This window comes from Mus caroli, chromosome 11 (genome assembly GCF_900094665.2).
Source record: "Mus caroli chromosome 11, CAROLI_EIJ_v1.1, whole genome shotgun sequence".
Classification (NCBI taxonomy): Eukaryota; Metazoa; Chordata; class Mammalia; order Rodentia; family Muridae; genus Mus; species Mus caroli.
This window is the reverse complement of record NC_034580.1, coordinates 114055571-114070128: the sequence shown is the minus strand read 5'-3', so window position 1 is coordinate 114070128 and position 14558 is coordinate 114055571. Positions and strand designations below refer to the sequence as shown.

Below are 14558 nucleotides of genomic sequence, written 5' to 3'. Positions count from 1 at the left end.
GGGAAGGAACAGGGACAGAGTGTGTGTGTGAGTGTGCAACGCCACGTGTGTATCAGCATGGGAAGGAACAGGGACAGAGTGCGTGTGCAATGCCATGTGTGTATCAGCACGGGAAGGCCCTGGATAATTCTGAGTAGTTCATGTCAAGACAGTCTTCCTCGACCTGAGGTAAGTGGGGACCATGGGGATCCTGAGCATGATGCAAGTGAGGATGTAGCTTCTTTCAAAGTGAGCCCAGTTAAGCCCCACCACCACCCCTGTCCCCGTCCCAATGCAGAACAGCATAGAAGACCCCACACTCGCTACTTCCTAGCATGGAGGAGTACTGAGAAAGGCTCTGAGCAGCAGCTTAGTCACCACCTCCTTGATGCCAGAGCTGCCTCTAGTCACTTAGTTTTAAAGAGTCATGTGAGTCCACAGAAGGAACGGCTCCTGAGCCCCCCTCTTGGACAAGCCATTCCTTTCCTGGTGAAGGAATCCTGCTTTGATTCATACCCACAACTCTGGGACATGACTTTCGGGACACTAACTGAGGGGGCTAGAGTCAGTGTGGAACTTCACTATAGGCAGGTGGGTGATGGGAAGCCACAGGTTTGGTTTTAAAGGGCTCACAGTGCCTTACTTTCTGTATCTTTTCTCCTGTCACTTCCATGGAACCCCTGAGGTGCCCATGCCTCCTGCGTCAGGGTGCTGACCCCTCCTTTCTCCTTTCTTAGCCTGTCTCTATCACAGGCTGTGGCTGGCTTCTCCAGCCTCAGGTACATCTCTGTCACAGGCTGTGGCTGGCTTCTCCAGCCTCGGGTACATTTGCTTTGCACCATTGTCACCCTGGGCCTCCTCCCCAGCCCGTGCTCTCATCTTGCTGTCCAGGACATCTCACGGTGTCACCCAGACACGCTTGCTCTGCTCATACCATAGACTTTCACTTTGTGAAAGATGCTTCTGTCTTGGCTGTGTCTTGTCACTGATGTAAATTTTGCCATGGTCTAAATGTTCTCCTGATACCCTGCCCCACCCGACACCCTCCCTGGGAAGAAAGCTTTGTGTGTGTAGCATGCACCTGCTTAGGTGTCTTTTGTCAGGAGTGTCTCCTTTTTGCTCTCAGGTGGCAGGGTAAAGACCTGGAAGAGGCGCTGGTTCATTCTGACTGACAACTGCCTTTACTACTTTGAATACACCACGGTGAGCATCTACTGGGGCAGGATGAGCCAATCCTCCACTTCCAAACCATTCTTCCCAAACACAGCCAGAGGGGGCCCCAGGGAGACGGTCAGATCTGTGCTACTTCTGTGGGGGTTAGGGAGGAACTAAATCTCAGAGCAGAACATCCCAACAGGATGTAGAGGCTGTCCAGGAGGCTGTAGACCAGAGCCAGCACCCAGTTCTAGACACACGAGGCACAAGTCCCAAAACTGAGAGAGAGCCATGAACACCGTGCTTGTTCAGAGCTGGAAACATGGAACTGGAGTCAGTTGCCAAAAACCTAGTGAAGGGGATAATAGTTGTGATTCGGTGAACGCAGACTTTCTGTGGCCTCAGAAATGCTGAAGGGTTTGATTCCGAGCACACAGTCTCAGTGTGAGAGATACAGCAGAGGAAGAGGAGGGCTGGGGAGTGACACTTCCTAATACCATGGAAGCTCACTGGGATAAGAGCTCCCGGCAGGAGCCTGTCACTTGCAGGCGCCCTTTGTAGCTGTAGGAATAAAAAGTTCACAGTAAAATGCCTCCAGGCTTCCTATGGGAGATCACTGAAAGCCACAGGTTGCTGGTCTCGGGCCATGCCTCCACACTGGTGGCACGGCACTCTGGTGTTCTGACATCTTCCTGGGCACCTGCAAGCACAGCGGTGCTTCTTCTTGTGTGCAGTTAGACTTTGCTCTCCAACTGGGTCAGGAAAGCTAACTTGGCTGCATCTTCACTGAGTAAAAGTCATTGATCCCACTGAGGAGCTAGAGCTGAAGGAAGCCTCCTCCATGGTAAAGGTGGAACAATCAATAAGATGATTGCCATAAGTGTGAGGGCAGCCTGGGCTACATAGTGAACTCCAGGCTAGCCTCCTAGAGTTAGAGGTTAATTCTGTCGTTCATGCTGATGGTGTGCTGAGGACACGACGGCAAACTGTTTCGAGGCCCTTCCTTCTCCCCAGGACCCCACTTGTGCCACCTAAGTGCTGCAGCTGGTGCTGCTCCTCTGCACTTAGTCTTCTCCAACACTAAGGATTCTCTGACACATAAAAATTGTCAGAAGGTGTCCCTGTTTTCTCCCCAGGGTACTGTGGACAAAGGCTCAGTAGGTTTCCCTCTAGACATGCCGCCCACCCTCCCAAACCCTCCTTATTTATAGTCTAGGCAGCAAGGAGAGCTTTCCTAGCAAGGGCTAAGAAACACTGACAGAATAACCCTAGTGAACCTGTGGTGGGGGTAGGGGTGGCGGGGGTGATGAGGACAGCCAGACAGGAAGGGGCATAGCAGCTGGGTTTGCCACCTGGCTCTCTGCAGTGGGAAAGACATTGCAGCCAGTTACAGAATGGCTCTCCTGCAGCCTGTGCATGAGGTCAGCCTACTCCGCCCTTGGCCTGAAGGAAGACGCAGGCTGGTCTGAGTGAAGCAGAGTTGTAAGAGGAGTAAAGTCTGCTGTGGGTGGAAAGGGTGTGAGGAAGTGAGCCGTCTTACTCTGTGCAGTGGGGGGCCAGGCCGGAGGATAGTCCATCCACCGGCATCTGTGAGCCAACAGGTGGTGAGCCCCCCAGTTCTCCTCGGGCACTGTGCAAGTCTAGAATGTCAAACACCTGGGCCACAGAGACTCCAGGAAGATAGTGCAGAGTCACTTAAATAATAACCAGCGTGACCTAGAAGACAGAACAGGACTTCAGTTCATAAGAGGCAAAGCTGTGTCTTTCTGAATCACTGTAGGGTTGTGGGGTTGTTGCTCATTCTTTAGCAAGACTGTGTAGACTTTCAGGAGTGGGACACGTTAACTTATGATGCCCTCACTGCCTGCACAGAAGAGCTAACAGATGCTAGGGACAGGAGACGATTTCAGTGCCAGAACAGTTGATACCTACAAAATCAAAAGTTTTGATGTATTGAGGGGATTGCTCCCCGGATGTAGAGGGTGGGTGGATGCTGACTTCTTCCCCTTCAGTCTGGAACAGAAGTGCTGAGCTTAGCAGGCAAGTATGCTGACAGAGGACCAGTGCTGAAGTATACAGATGGGAGACCTGGCCAGGCATTGTGCGCTGAGCTATGCAACCGTAAACAAGATGACCAAAATGTGGGCTTGTGCTGAGGCTGCTGCCAGCCACACCAAAAAGCAGGACCAGTGCTGACATGCTCTTAAACAAGAACTCATGAGATACTCAAACAAAGCTGGAACTCAGGCACACTGGCTGTAGAGCTCATGCTAAAACATCCCAAGTATGCAAGCAGTATGGAGAGGTGGACAGTGAGCCGTGCCAAGACCAGGAATGGACTCACTCCAGGACTGAGTAGCTGGGCCCTGAGGCTGTAGGACAGGCCGGGAGCATTAGGAACTTGGAAAGTGTCAAGAAGTCAGGGGCAACAGGGACCAAGCAGTAGGAAGAATACTGCATCTTTCAAACTGTTAGAGCTGAACCACGTGATACTTTTCCAAACAAAATGACTGAACACTAGACATTTTTTAATAAGGCTGCTTTAAAATGGGCTTTTATGGTAAGAAACATTTACCTTGAGGTTCCACATTTTTTTCATTTTCTGCCTCACTTTTCTTTTTCTGTTTTTCTTTGTACCTTTATGTATGTATGTATGTATGTATGTAAGTATGTATTTATTTCTATTTGTTTGTTTGTTTTGGGACAGGGTTTTTCTGTAGCCCTGGCTGTCCTGAAACCTACTCTGTAAACCAGGTTGGCCTCGAACTCATAGATCCATTTACCTCTGCCTCCCGAGTGCTAGGATTAATGGCGTGTGCCATTATGGCCAGCTTCAACTTTTTTTCTTAGTAGGACATCTTTTATGAAAATACTATATGAAATAGCCCATCCTCACAGAGCTGACCCCATCTGTCCACACCACATTAGCACTCTTTTCTCTTGCCGGGTGGTCATCGTTTGTGACCTGATTTGCAGTGGTTTTAAACTTTTCCTTGATTCCTTTCTGCAGTATTTTAAGTTCTTTATAATGAGCAAGTCATATTTTTGCAAAGATAGTGGTATTTGCTTTAAGAAATCATATAGGCCAAAGGCGTCAGTGCTGGCTATTTCTGTCCTTGTGGAGAATACAGATGATTAGGGGCATAGATGAATGGTGAGGTGCACCAGGCTCTGTTCCTGAACTTAGGAGAGAATTCTTTGCTTATTTAATTTTTGGTGCTGGGGACAGGACCCAGATTCTCCAACTGAGCTGCTCTTTGAGCCTCTGGACGTCCACATAGAGACACAGAATGCGAATGCGAGGCCTGTGCAGGGACCATTTCATACTTTGGACTTGAATTCAGTTGTTGGGAGGCATAGTTCTCGTGCGCTGCACCTTCTGTGCAATGTGCATAGTGAGTGTCCTGGCTTACTTCAGCCACTACCAGCCTGTGGAACCCCGGGGGAGATCAGCAGAGGCCCAGGGGTCTCCCTGGGCTGGTCACAAGGGCCTTCATAGCTGGTCCTCACTCCTGGGCAGAAGATGGCGTTAGCCCTAGCTGCATATCCAGAGCACGGCTCATGTACCTCGCACATGTAGCTCATTACCTCCGGCCCCTGAGTCTAGAGAGAGAAGAAGCTAGGGCTTCACGGGGGTCTGCATCAGAATTCTTAAGAGAATTCGGCACCGTGTGGCTTAGAAAGGAGAGTGGAGAGGAAAGAAACGAATGGGGAAGTAGGCCAGGAATTATTGAGGAAGCCCAGTAGCTGTCCTCCCTGCTGCAGCCTGGGAGGAATACTTCGAGTCTCTGGACCAGGGGATCCCCTTAGCACTGTTAAGGGTGGGGCATTATATGTGCATAGAAGGATTAGGGGAACTGTGGGTAAATGCATCATCTTCCCTCATAACTGCCATTGTGAGTGGCCGATGCCCCAGAGAGGGCTGCAAGGATCTCAGGCAGACTCAGTGGTCAGCCTGACAGGAGCCTCGTGAGAAGAGAGCCTGTAACTCACAGCTTACTCAGCTTAGTCCACCACTCTGCAAATGACATAGATGGCAGGTCCAGATGGCTAAGAAGGCAGCTGGAGGCTAAAGCCACTCACTCACAGTTGGGGAAGGGCTGCTTGCTAGTGCTCTCTGAGAGCTGGCCCACTGTAGTTGGGAGCCAGGAACAGGGACACGGTGAGCCCAGGAACAGACCCACAGACATGTTCTTGAGAAGAAAGTGTGCCAGTCATAAAGCCGTAGGAAGGCTGGAAGGAAACAAGTTTCCCAGAAAGAATACAAGGCCAAAGGAAATGATACAGGAGGCTAGACGACAGTCATGAGATGCTGACAATAGCTTCAGACCATCCCCAAGTGGAAAATGTGCTTCCAGGCTTACCTTGCATAATGGCTGAAAAGAGGTTCTCACCAAGCCCCTTTCCTTCCTGAGTCTCAGTACCTGCAAGACAAAGAGAAAAGCTCCAGCCAGCAGGAAAACTTAGTGTGGAATAGCTCTGAAAACTGGAGGGGCCGCGTGGCCATGTGTCACAGTTTGCGGGGGGGCGGGGAGGGGGAGGATCTTTCCCCCTACATGTAGACCTAGCCAAGCTCTCAAACAGGTGAGACCTTCCTGACCACGGGGGATTTTAACAGGGTTCTCTGCCTCTTGTGCCCTCCCTCAGAATGCTGTGGAGAGTGAGCCTCAGGCAGTGCGGTAGTGGAGAGCTACAAACTTGGGGTGATCTGTCCCCAGGCTTAGAGGCCCCACCCCACCCCACCCCCTCTCTCCAACTGTTCCCAGCCAGTCTCCCAGTCTCTTCCTTCTTTTCTTTCTCTCTTTCTCTCTCTCTCCTTCACAGTCCTCTCATTTTCTGCCTCTACTCTTTTCTCAACTCCCCTTCCAATGCCCCCAAATAAACTGTATTCTATACTATACCCATCATATGGTTGGTACGCCCGCTGAGGTACCCCCTCCCACTGCACTATACCATGCTCTATAAAAGATATCATTGGCATTATAAAACACATCAGTGCTATTGTGATAGAAAAGTAGGCAATAGATGTGACACAGAGCACCCAGTTAGAAGGTGGCTTTGAGTTGGGGGAAGGAGAGCGAAAGTGAAGTAGGTTACCTGCTGCAGTTAGCTCTGAGTGGCACAGCCTGAGGAGCCCAGTGGTGCTGACGAGAGCCCAGCATTCCCTAGCTCAGTTACTGAGACATGAGCTGGAGGAGCTGTGTCTCCTGTAGGTGTCCTCTCATACTGTAAGCGCAGAGGAGCAGCTGGGATCAGGTGTCCTGAGGCCAGCACTGAAATGCTTGGCAGGAAGAGGATAACTTCCCACAGGGCTTATGGAAATATCAGAAAGACGTGTTCGTTTGTTTTTCTTTTATACAATTATAGAACTGGATTTGGTTAGTTGGTTGGTTAGTTGGTGGGGTTGTTTGTTATTGTCATATTGTGCATGTGTAACTCTAATCAGTATGCTTGAGAAGCAACAGGTTTTGACCAAGGTTAGCTGGCTGGTAGGGGTAGAAGTCTGTCCATGGTAAGGGCCTTGGCTGATGAGATGCACAGGCTCAGAGAGGGCCAGTTGAGGTGGAGGGAGGGGTGAGATCTGTCTGTCTGGACCTGAGCTCCAGCACCAATATGAACCTTGGGGCCGCTGTCCAAAGGACAGTGTTTCCCTAAGGACCACACATCTGGGTGATGGGCAGTGGGCAGGAGGCAATGGGAAGTTCAGTTGCAGTTCCTCCATCAGGCACGGGCAGGAGTACCTGGGCCTACGCTGGGAAAGGCTCCCAGAAGCTAGTGGCACGAACCAGGAGGAGAAAAGGGAAAAGGAAAGCCTGGCAAAGACATGGAGGAGGGGGAAGGCCCTTTCTTAGGGAAAATAGGCCAAAGTGTTTCCTGCTCGAGACTCGTGGGTCATTCATTGTCAGGTACACTTTGATGGCACCTGCTGAGCCCTCTGGCCTTGTTATCTGTAGAAAGCTTTGGATTTTTCCAGCCACACCACACACTCATGACCCTATTGTTAGATCCCAAGCCTGGCCTGAACCAACCTGGGAACTTCAGGGAGGAGTCAGGATGGGCCTAGGGAAGAAAAGAGGTGTTTCCTCCACAGAAAGTAAAGCCTTTCTCCTGCACCTGTCCCAGGACAAAGAGCCCCGCGGGATTATCCCCCTGGAGAACCTGAGTATCCGAGAAGTGGAGGACTCCAAGAAGCCGGTGAGTGTCTTGCTCCTGTGCCCAGGGTGGTGAAACAGCCGGGGTTATCCCCTTGAAGAACCTGAGACTCACAGCCTCCACCTTCACCACCTCCACCATCTATTCTGATTGTCCTTACTTTGCAAGTCTGTCTGCTTCGGTGCCACATGCTGACTTGGAACCAAGATCTAGGCACTGTCTCACAGCTGTGAGCACCCATAGCTTGGTGCCAGTTTTATAATTCTGATGCACTGTATGACTGGCTTGAAAGCAGCTCACCTGCAGCCCTGCACATGCTCCTGTCTGTCAGGAGCGGAGCCAGCTGGTGTCAGGCCAGCCTCTCAGCCAGCGGGCCTGGAAACATAGTTGAAGTGTTCTATTCTAAGCTGCTTTTTTCCATAGGAAGAAATCGTGTCTATGTGCCCATGTGTGCATGTGGTCAACCTCATTGTCACTCCTCATTGTCACTGTCCACCTCGTTTTCTGAGTCAGGGACTCAGACTGGGGAGATGGGTGGGTGGGGAAAGCATGAGACAAGAGCTGGCAAGCACAAGAACCTGAGTTCAGACCCCAGAGAAGCTGGGTGTGATCATGTGTATCTGTGACTTCCACAAGCCACGGGCTTGCTCACCTAGTGTGCAGTAGGAAAACAGCAAGGAGGCCCATCTCAAACAAGGTAGAAGACAAGGGCTGATACTGGGACTTAGTCCTCTTCATTCCACCCCCATATGGTACACTGCATTACACACACACACACACAGTGAATATGTATCTAATTTTGTTTTTTGAGACTGCAGTCCTGGCTGTCCTAGAACTCTCTCTGTAGATAAGGCTGGCTTCAAACTCACAAATCTGCATGCCTCTGCCTCCTTGAATCTGGGATTAAAAGCATGTACCACCATGCCTTGCTTCTTAAAAAAGAGAGTCCCTGGAAGCTTGTAGGCGGAATAGCCTGATGCACATAACAGCCAGATCAAGAGACCTGCCTCATACAAGATGGAGGGTGACTTTGCTTGTCTTCTGACCTCCACACTTGTCATGGCATGTGTTTGCCCACATTTACATACAGGCACACACACACACACACACACACACACACACACAGTGTATCTTACTAGAAACTGGGTTTTTCTGCTGGCCTGGCTGGCCAGCCCTAGAGTCCTAGCAGGCTCACAGCTTCCTCCTCCCATTGTTGGCATCGCAAGTCTATGTGTATGCCACACCTGGCTTGCTATTATTTATTTATTTTTATTTATATGTTTGTTTGTTTAGTTTTGGTTTTCAAGGTTTCTCTATGTGGCCCTGGCTGTCCTAGAGTTTGTAGACCAGGATGGCCTTGAACTGAGATCTACCTGCCTCTGCCTCTCGAGTGCCAGGATTAAAGGTGTGCGCCACCACCCTCGGTCTACACCTGGCTTCGTCAATTCAGGATCAAAGTCAGCTCCTCGGCTTCTATAGCAAGCACTTTACTAGCTGCCTTCTGTCAGGCGGCCTCGGAAAGTGCATGCTCTGAAAGTGCTCTCTGACACATCTCTCTGGAGAGTAAAGATAACGAGTCTTTTGGGAAATAAATAACATTTTCTTTGATCAGCAGCTTCCTGAAATCTTACTGCCACTTTCTCGTGTTCTCCTCAGAACTGCTTTGAGCTTTATATCCCTGACAATAAAGACCAGGTGATTAAGGCCTGTAAGACAGAGGCGGACGGGCGAGTGGTGGAAGGGAACCACACTGTGTACCGCATCTCAGCCCCAACTCCCGAAGAGAAGGAAGACTGGATCAAGTGCATCAAGTAGGTGGCTCCCTCCCAGGCAAGCCGCTTACCCCACCTCACAAGGTCCTCTCCGCTGCACTTCCTGTCCTGCCAGCCCTGAAAGGCTGCGGGGAGGTTCCCAGCTTGCTTCCCAGCAGGCCTTTGGATGCTTGCCTGTTGGAAAATGAGTAAGCCCTGTCTGCAGTCTCGGTACCCAGATCCAGAGCAGGGCTGAGTGCCACCCGCTCCCACTGTGACGGGCAGCTCTTCCTGTGGCAGCTCAGTGTGACGAGCACTGGGCTTTATTAGACCTGTCATCCAGTGAGACCATTCTCCAGTTTGAGACACAGAAACTGAGGCCCACAGGTTATGAGAGGTTAATCACAGTCCCACGGGTGAGGTTTACCTCAGGGACAGGCCTGCCCAGGGTGGCATGTAACTGGAAATAGGCTTTGCAAAGCCCAATGGTAGCGTCGTCAGCCTTGTTCCCTAGGATTCATGTGAAGCCTGGGCTGACAGGCATCTTTCTCCTATCCCCAGGAAGACAGCCATTGAGCACTCTGGCTTCTCCACCCGCTTGGCAATTATTTCTCCCAGTAATGTATACTTAATCACAGTCCTGGTACTGTGGCTATCAGGTATTTTCCTTAGAGAGCTTTCCTTGTTATCTGGGCTTCGATGACCTAGGAAGTGAGGAGGGCGCGCCATCAGGCCACAGGCTATCTCAGTGCTCTCAGACATAAGAGTCTGATTTAGTGTAGTATTTTGGTCAAGATTAGGCAGAAAGTAAGTAAGTTCTGGATGTGGCGACAGTGTACTAGTTGGGAAGAGTTGATGCTTGACTCTGAAAAGATGCTGATAAAAATTCCTAGAGAAAGGAAGCAGCTGGGTGGGGTATGGACTCAGGTCACCAGTGGAGTCTTGCGGTCTTGAGGCACACTGCCCTTCTCTCTAATTCCAAACTGCAAGAGCTATTCTGAGGATTGAGGCCGATGGCTCAAACACGCCGCCTTCAGTTAGGTATCTCCCCTACGTGACAGCCATTGCACCCATCCTAAGCTTTGCCACGAATCACATACCAGGAGGGGGCTCAGAACAGCCAGTCGTCTGAGCATTGGCTGTGTGTCTGGGAAAGACCTGAGACCAGGAAACAGAGGGTACCGTGCATGTCCCGTGCCCTACGTCAGTTGTTGGGAGTTGATTCTTGCTAGTGGTCTAGCATGAGGGTTGGAGCTGTTGTCTCAGTGTGGTAGCTGTCTAACACTGACTCCCAGGGCTGCCCTGGATGAGACCACATTCTGCATGGCCCTAGGCTGCCCGGTGTAGACTGCTGTTTCCCATGTGATCACACACTGCTGCTGTTAGTAGAATGTGCTTTGGCAAAGGCTCCATCCCTCAATGCTCTTTCCAAAGAATTTTGGCTAGTTTTGTACATTTTGAGTCTCATTTAAGTTTTTGCTGCTATAGTCAGAAAAATGGAGTATTCTTTTTTTGTTTTGTTTTGTTTTGGTTTGTTTTGTTTGTTTGTTTGTTTTCTTTTTTTTCGAGACAGGGTTTCTCTGTATAGCCCTGGCTGTCCTGGAACTCACTTTGTAGACCAGGCTGGCCTCGAACTCAGAAATCCGCCTGCCTCTGCCTCCCAAGTGCTGGGATTAAAGGTGTGCGCCACCACCACCCAGCTGGAGTATTCTTTAAAGTCCTTGTGGATGCTAGACCTCAGCTCCTGTGGAGGATGTGCGAATGCTGGAAGAAACCCTACATGCCCATCCCAGTGGGGTAGCCCAGAGAGTGGCAAGCCCCATACCATAGATGAGGAACTGAGATACAGCAAGGCTAAGCATGGAGTGGTAGGCTAGGCTCCGGCCTGTATGGTGACCCATAGAATGCTGTGCTCAGCATGGATATTGATGCCTCTCCTGTGCTCCAGGTTGAGATGAGAAGTGGGAAGTATATGTCAGGGTGTCGCAGAGGCCCAGACACACCTTCCCGTGGTAGCTGCTCCTTCTTGGGTTCCCAGCGGCCTGAGGAAGTCTGTCTTCACACTGGGTCCACAGAGCTCAGGCTGCAAGCAGGCACTCGGGAGGCCAGGGGTGCTCACTGTCAGCCATGAGGAGTCTGCCCGACGGGTGTAGAGAGCTGTAGTTTCCAGTTCCAGAAATGTTAACAGGAGTTAATCATGGCACAGCATATTTTCATCTAGGCCCTATGAGTACTGCTGTACAAGGACAAGCACCCTACCAGAAAGGGCTGGCCACACCCAAAAGCCATGGGAGAATCACCTACCCCCGAAATGAATAACCCGGCTAGCCTTGCTCCTCTGCAAACTGAGTCCTTGTGGTGGTGAGACTCAGGTTGCTCAGCAGATCTGAGGCAGAAACTATGACTATAGCTCAGACACCACCCCCGCCCCTCCCCCACATACATACAGACACACACATAAAGAAAGAGTGGGGAGGAGAAAGAGAGAAAGAAGAGAAGACTTGGAAGTATGTGCTGTGGAGGCTCCAGGTCACAGTGGCCCACTAGAACTAACCAACACACAAGTCCTGCTTCCCTAGAAGACCAAGCGGCAGCTCTGTGACCCTACCCACAGCCACTGTCTAGTGCAGGCAAGTGCACCCTCCCTCACCAGGCTGGAGAGGCAGCAGAGCCCCAGCAGCAGCCATAGGCTCCCAGAAGTCCCTGTGCAGTCCACGGCAGCCTCTTGAACACCATGTGTGGAATGACTTGTGGCATGTGTTACAGTACAGCACTCAGGGCTGTGGAGGACAGTCACAGCTGAGGAACACACAGTGGTTCTACTCTCAAGTGTTAAGTCATGTTAGTGGGAAGAAGGCAGAAACCCCAGTTACTTTGTTACATGTCCCCGTGTGTCACCTGAAGCTGTCCTGTGGACAGAGAGAGGGTGGGTGTTCCTGGTGAAAGCTGGCAGCACAGGCTCCTGGGGTGGTACTGGCTGACCTGCCCTCATGCCTGCTCTCTCCTTCTCTGTGCTCCAGGGCTGCCATCAGCAGAGACCCTTTCTACGAGATGCTTGCAGCACGGAAAAAGAAGGTCTCCTCCACAAAGAGACACTGAGGGGGCACCAGGGCACGGCCAGCCCATGAAGCTGTGGCCCTTTCTCCTGCCTCCCCTGAGGGCGCTGTGGAGCCAAGCAAAGGAGAGCAGAGGACTTCTCTGCCAGTTCCTGCCTTTCCGCTCCTAGAGACTTGCTTCAGCTTTTGCAGTTTTCTAAGTGGGAGAAGGGAGAGGGCTCGGCTGGAGACTGCGGCTGTCCTCATGGCTCTGGAGCCGCTCTCAGAGCCAGCAGCTGCCAGCAGCTGGTTCACAGCCTCAGCTCAGCAGGGCTGAGGCACCACAGGGAGCTCGCTCTTTACCTCTCAGTGTTCCTGGCCAAGGGCCTTCGCCTCTGCTCCAAGAATGCCTGTAAGGATGTACTCAGTGTACTAAGGAGAGAGGGGAAAAGGAAGAGAAGCCACGCACTATAAAGATTTATTTTTGTTTTTTTTAAAGCAAAAGTGAACGTAGCACTGTACTCTGCCCTCCTGTGCCCTGCTTGGGGAGCTTCCCCTAAAAAGGGGGGCCTGGGGCTGCGGGCACTCCAGGGGCTGCTGCCTCATGACTGTGTGGGCAAGACGGGCAGAAGCAGGACTGCTGGCAGGGCCTAGCAGACACGGGAGGCCTCAGGGCCCCAGCAGGGCAGCAGGCAGGCAGTATGGGCAGCTCCCACCCAGTGCCTGTGGGACAGAGTGAAGGTGGTTAATCCCTTGCCTGGCCCTCAGTGCCCAGGCCCACTGCTCTTTAAAGTGGAAAGTCTGCATTTTCCTAATAACCAAAACTGTGAGGAGCTCACCCATGGTGCTGGGTGGCGACTGTTTCATAGCTGGTTTTTCTTTCTCCTCCCCAAGAGCTCCACTCCTCGTTCTAGAGGAAGGAGCAGGTCTTACCTGATCCCCTTGGGGCTTCAGCCTTTTCTGCCTCAAAAGCCACCCCTATTCTGGACTATTCTGGTGCACTCTGTGGTAGCCTCCAGGAGCAGGGGCCTTTCTCAGCAGGTTGCAGTGCAGTCAGGCAAGGGTAAGGTGGCCTTTTTGTCCCCTGCCCTCTATGGCATGGCATACCACAGCACACATGTGAGTGAACCCTGGCCTCCTAACTCAGTGAGAAGGGAGCCATGAAACGCAGCATCTCCTGCCGTTCTCTCAGGGACTCTCAAGGGCAGCTCCTGTTCCTTGGCCAGGGCTAGCATGCCAGTGTAGGCAGAGCAGGTGGCAGGCGGTGTCTTGGCACACTCTTCCACGTGGCCAAGGCCTTGGTGGCAGAATGCTGCCTCCAGGCAGGTGGAGGAGCCATGGGTCCCCTCTGGGCTGTGTGAGCTCAGCCTCCTTGATCTCAGAAGGAGGTCAGCATCTCTGGAAATAGCTTTGCAGAGAAGGGTGGGTGTGGGGGGCGGCACTTGGCCCCTCCTGGGGATCCAGCAGGATCCGGCCTCAAGAGGCTTCATGTGCTTGACACTTGAGTGTGAAGGCGACAGTGACTGCTAAGGGTCCAGGCTGGAAACCTGAGCCTCCTGCCGCAGAACCAGTCAATGCCTGCCCAGGTTGTGTGTCAGGCCAGTGCAGAGCCCTCCCTTCACACCGGTTCTCACAGGTGTGTCCTGGGCAGGCCAGCACCTGGCTCAGTGTCAGTCTATTTATCAGAGGTGTAAATAATCCACACATAGTTTTTCTCCTTTTAGATTATTTTGTATTTGTTTAAAAAAAATATTTGTCAAAATACAAAGAAATGACTGAAACTTGTTGACAGGGTTTTTAAAAATATTATTATTATTATTATTATTGTTTTGTTTTTGCCTTGTAAACTAGCTCCAAGGAACTGCAGCAAATAAACTCCAAATCTGCCCACACCACTTTATGTTCTGCTCTGCTATGGGGTCATCTCTTGTCAAGCCTGGGGCTGGGGGCTGGAGCATCCCGTGGCATGGGTGTGGCCCAAACTCAGTGGGGCTGTGATTAAAACCAGGGGTTGGGTAGGGGCTATTTTCTGCCATGGATAGCATAACAAGGCAAGAGGGGCTTAACGCTTACCTCTCCGGCTTAACGCTTACCTCTCTTTCTGAGGAAGAAACTCAGCCTCAAGGAGCAGAAATTGTCCACACGAGCAGCCTCCTGCAGTGTGGCACTACATATCCTTGTGAGGCAACTGAGCAGGACCAGGAAATGGAAGGTTGCTGGGCACACGGTTAATGGAGCAGAAGTTGGCCTCTGTGCTTTTCTTGCTTCCTTCTTTTTTCATTGATTGATTTTTGGAGACAGTATCTCATGTCTCTCAGGCTGGCCTTAAGTTCCTTGTGCAGCTGAGGATGGCCCTGAACGTTTGGTCTGCCTCTGCCTCCCTCGAGTGCTGGGATTACAGGTATGTACCATGCCCAGTTTATGCAGGGCTAGGGCTTTCCCCCAAGGTTTCCTGCATGCGAGATAAGCACTCTCCCTACCAGCT

At 51.4% G+C, this 14558-nt stretch overlaps 1 protein-coding gene across 3 annotated transcripts in view; it reads left to right on the top strand.

Annotated features, from left to right (window-relative positions):
* Positions 1-13965, top strand: part of Cyth1 (cytohesin 1) — an 85179-nt gene extending 71214 nt beyond the window's left edge. For 2 of the 3 annotated variants that reach the window (XM_021177107.1, XM_021177106.2), the window contains exons 10-13: positions 1106-1182; positions 7258-7329; positions 8944-9098; positions 12059-13965. In XM_021177107.1, the coding sequence (XP_021032766.1) occupies positions 1106-1182; positions 7258-7329; positions 8944-9098; positions 12059-12137 (383 nt within the window). In that variant the 3' untranslated portion in view covers positions 12138-13965. Of the gene's footprint in view, positions 1-1103; positions 1183-7257; positions 7330-8943; positions 9099-12058 lie in introns of all 3 variants that reach the window. The other variant, XM_029483220.1, reaches the window with a different exon arrangement.
* The last annotated feature ends 593 nt before the right edge of the window (positions 13966-14558 follow it).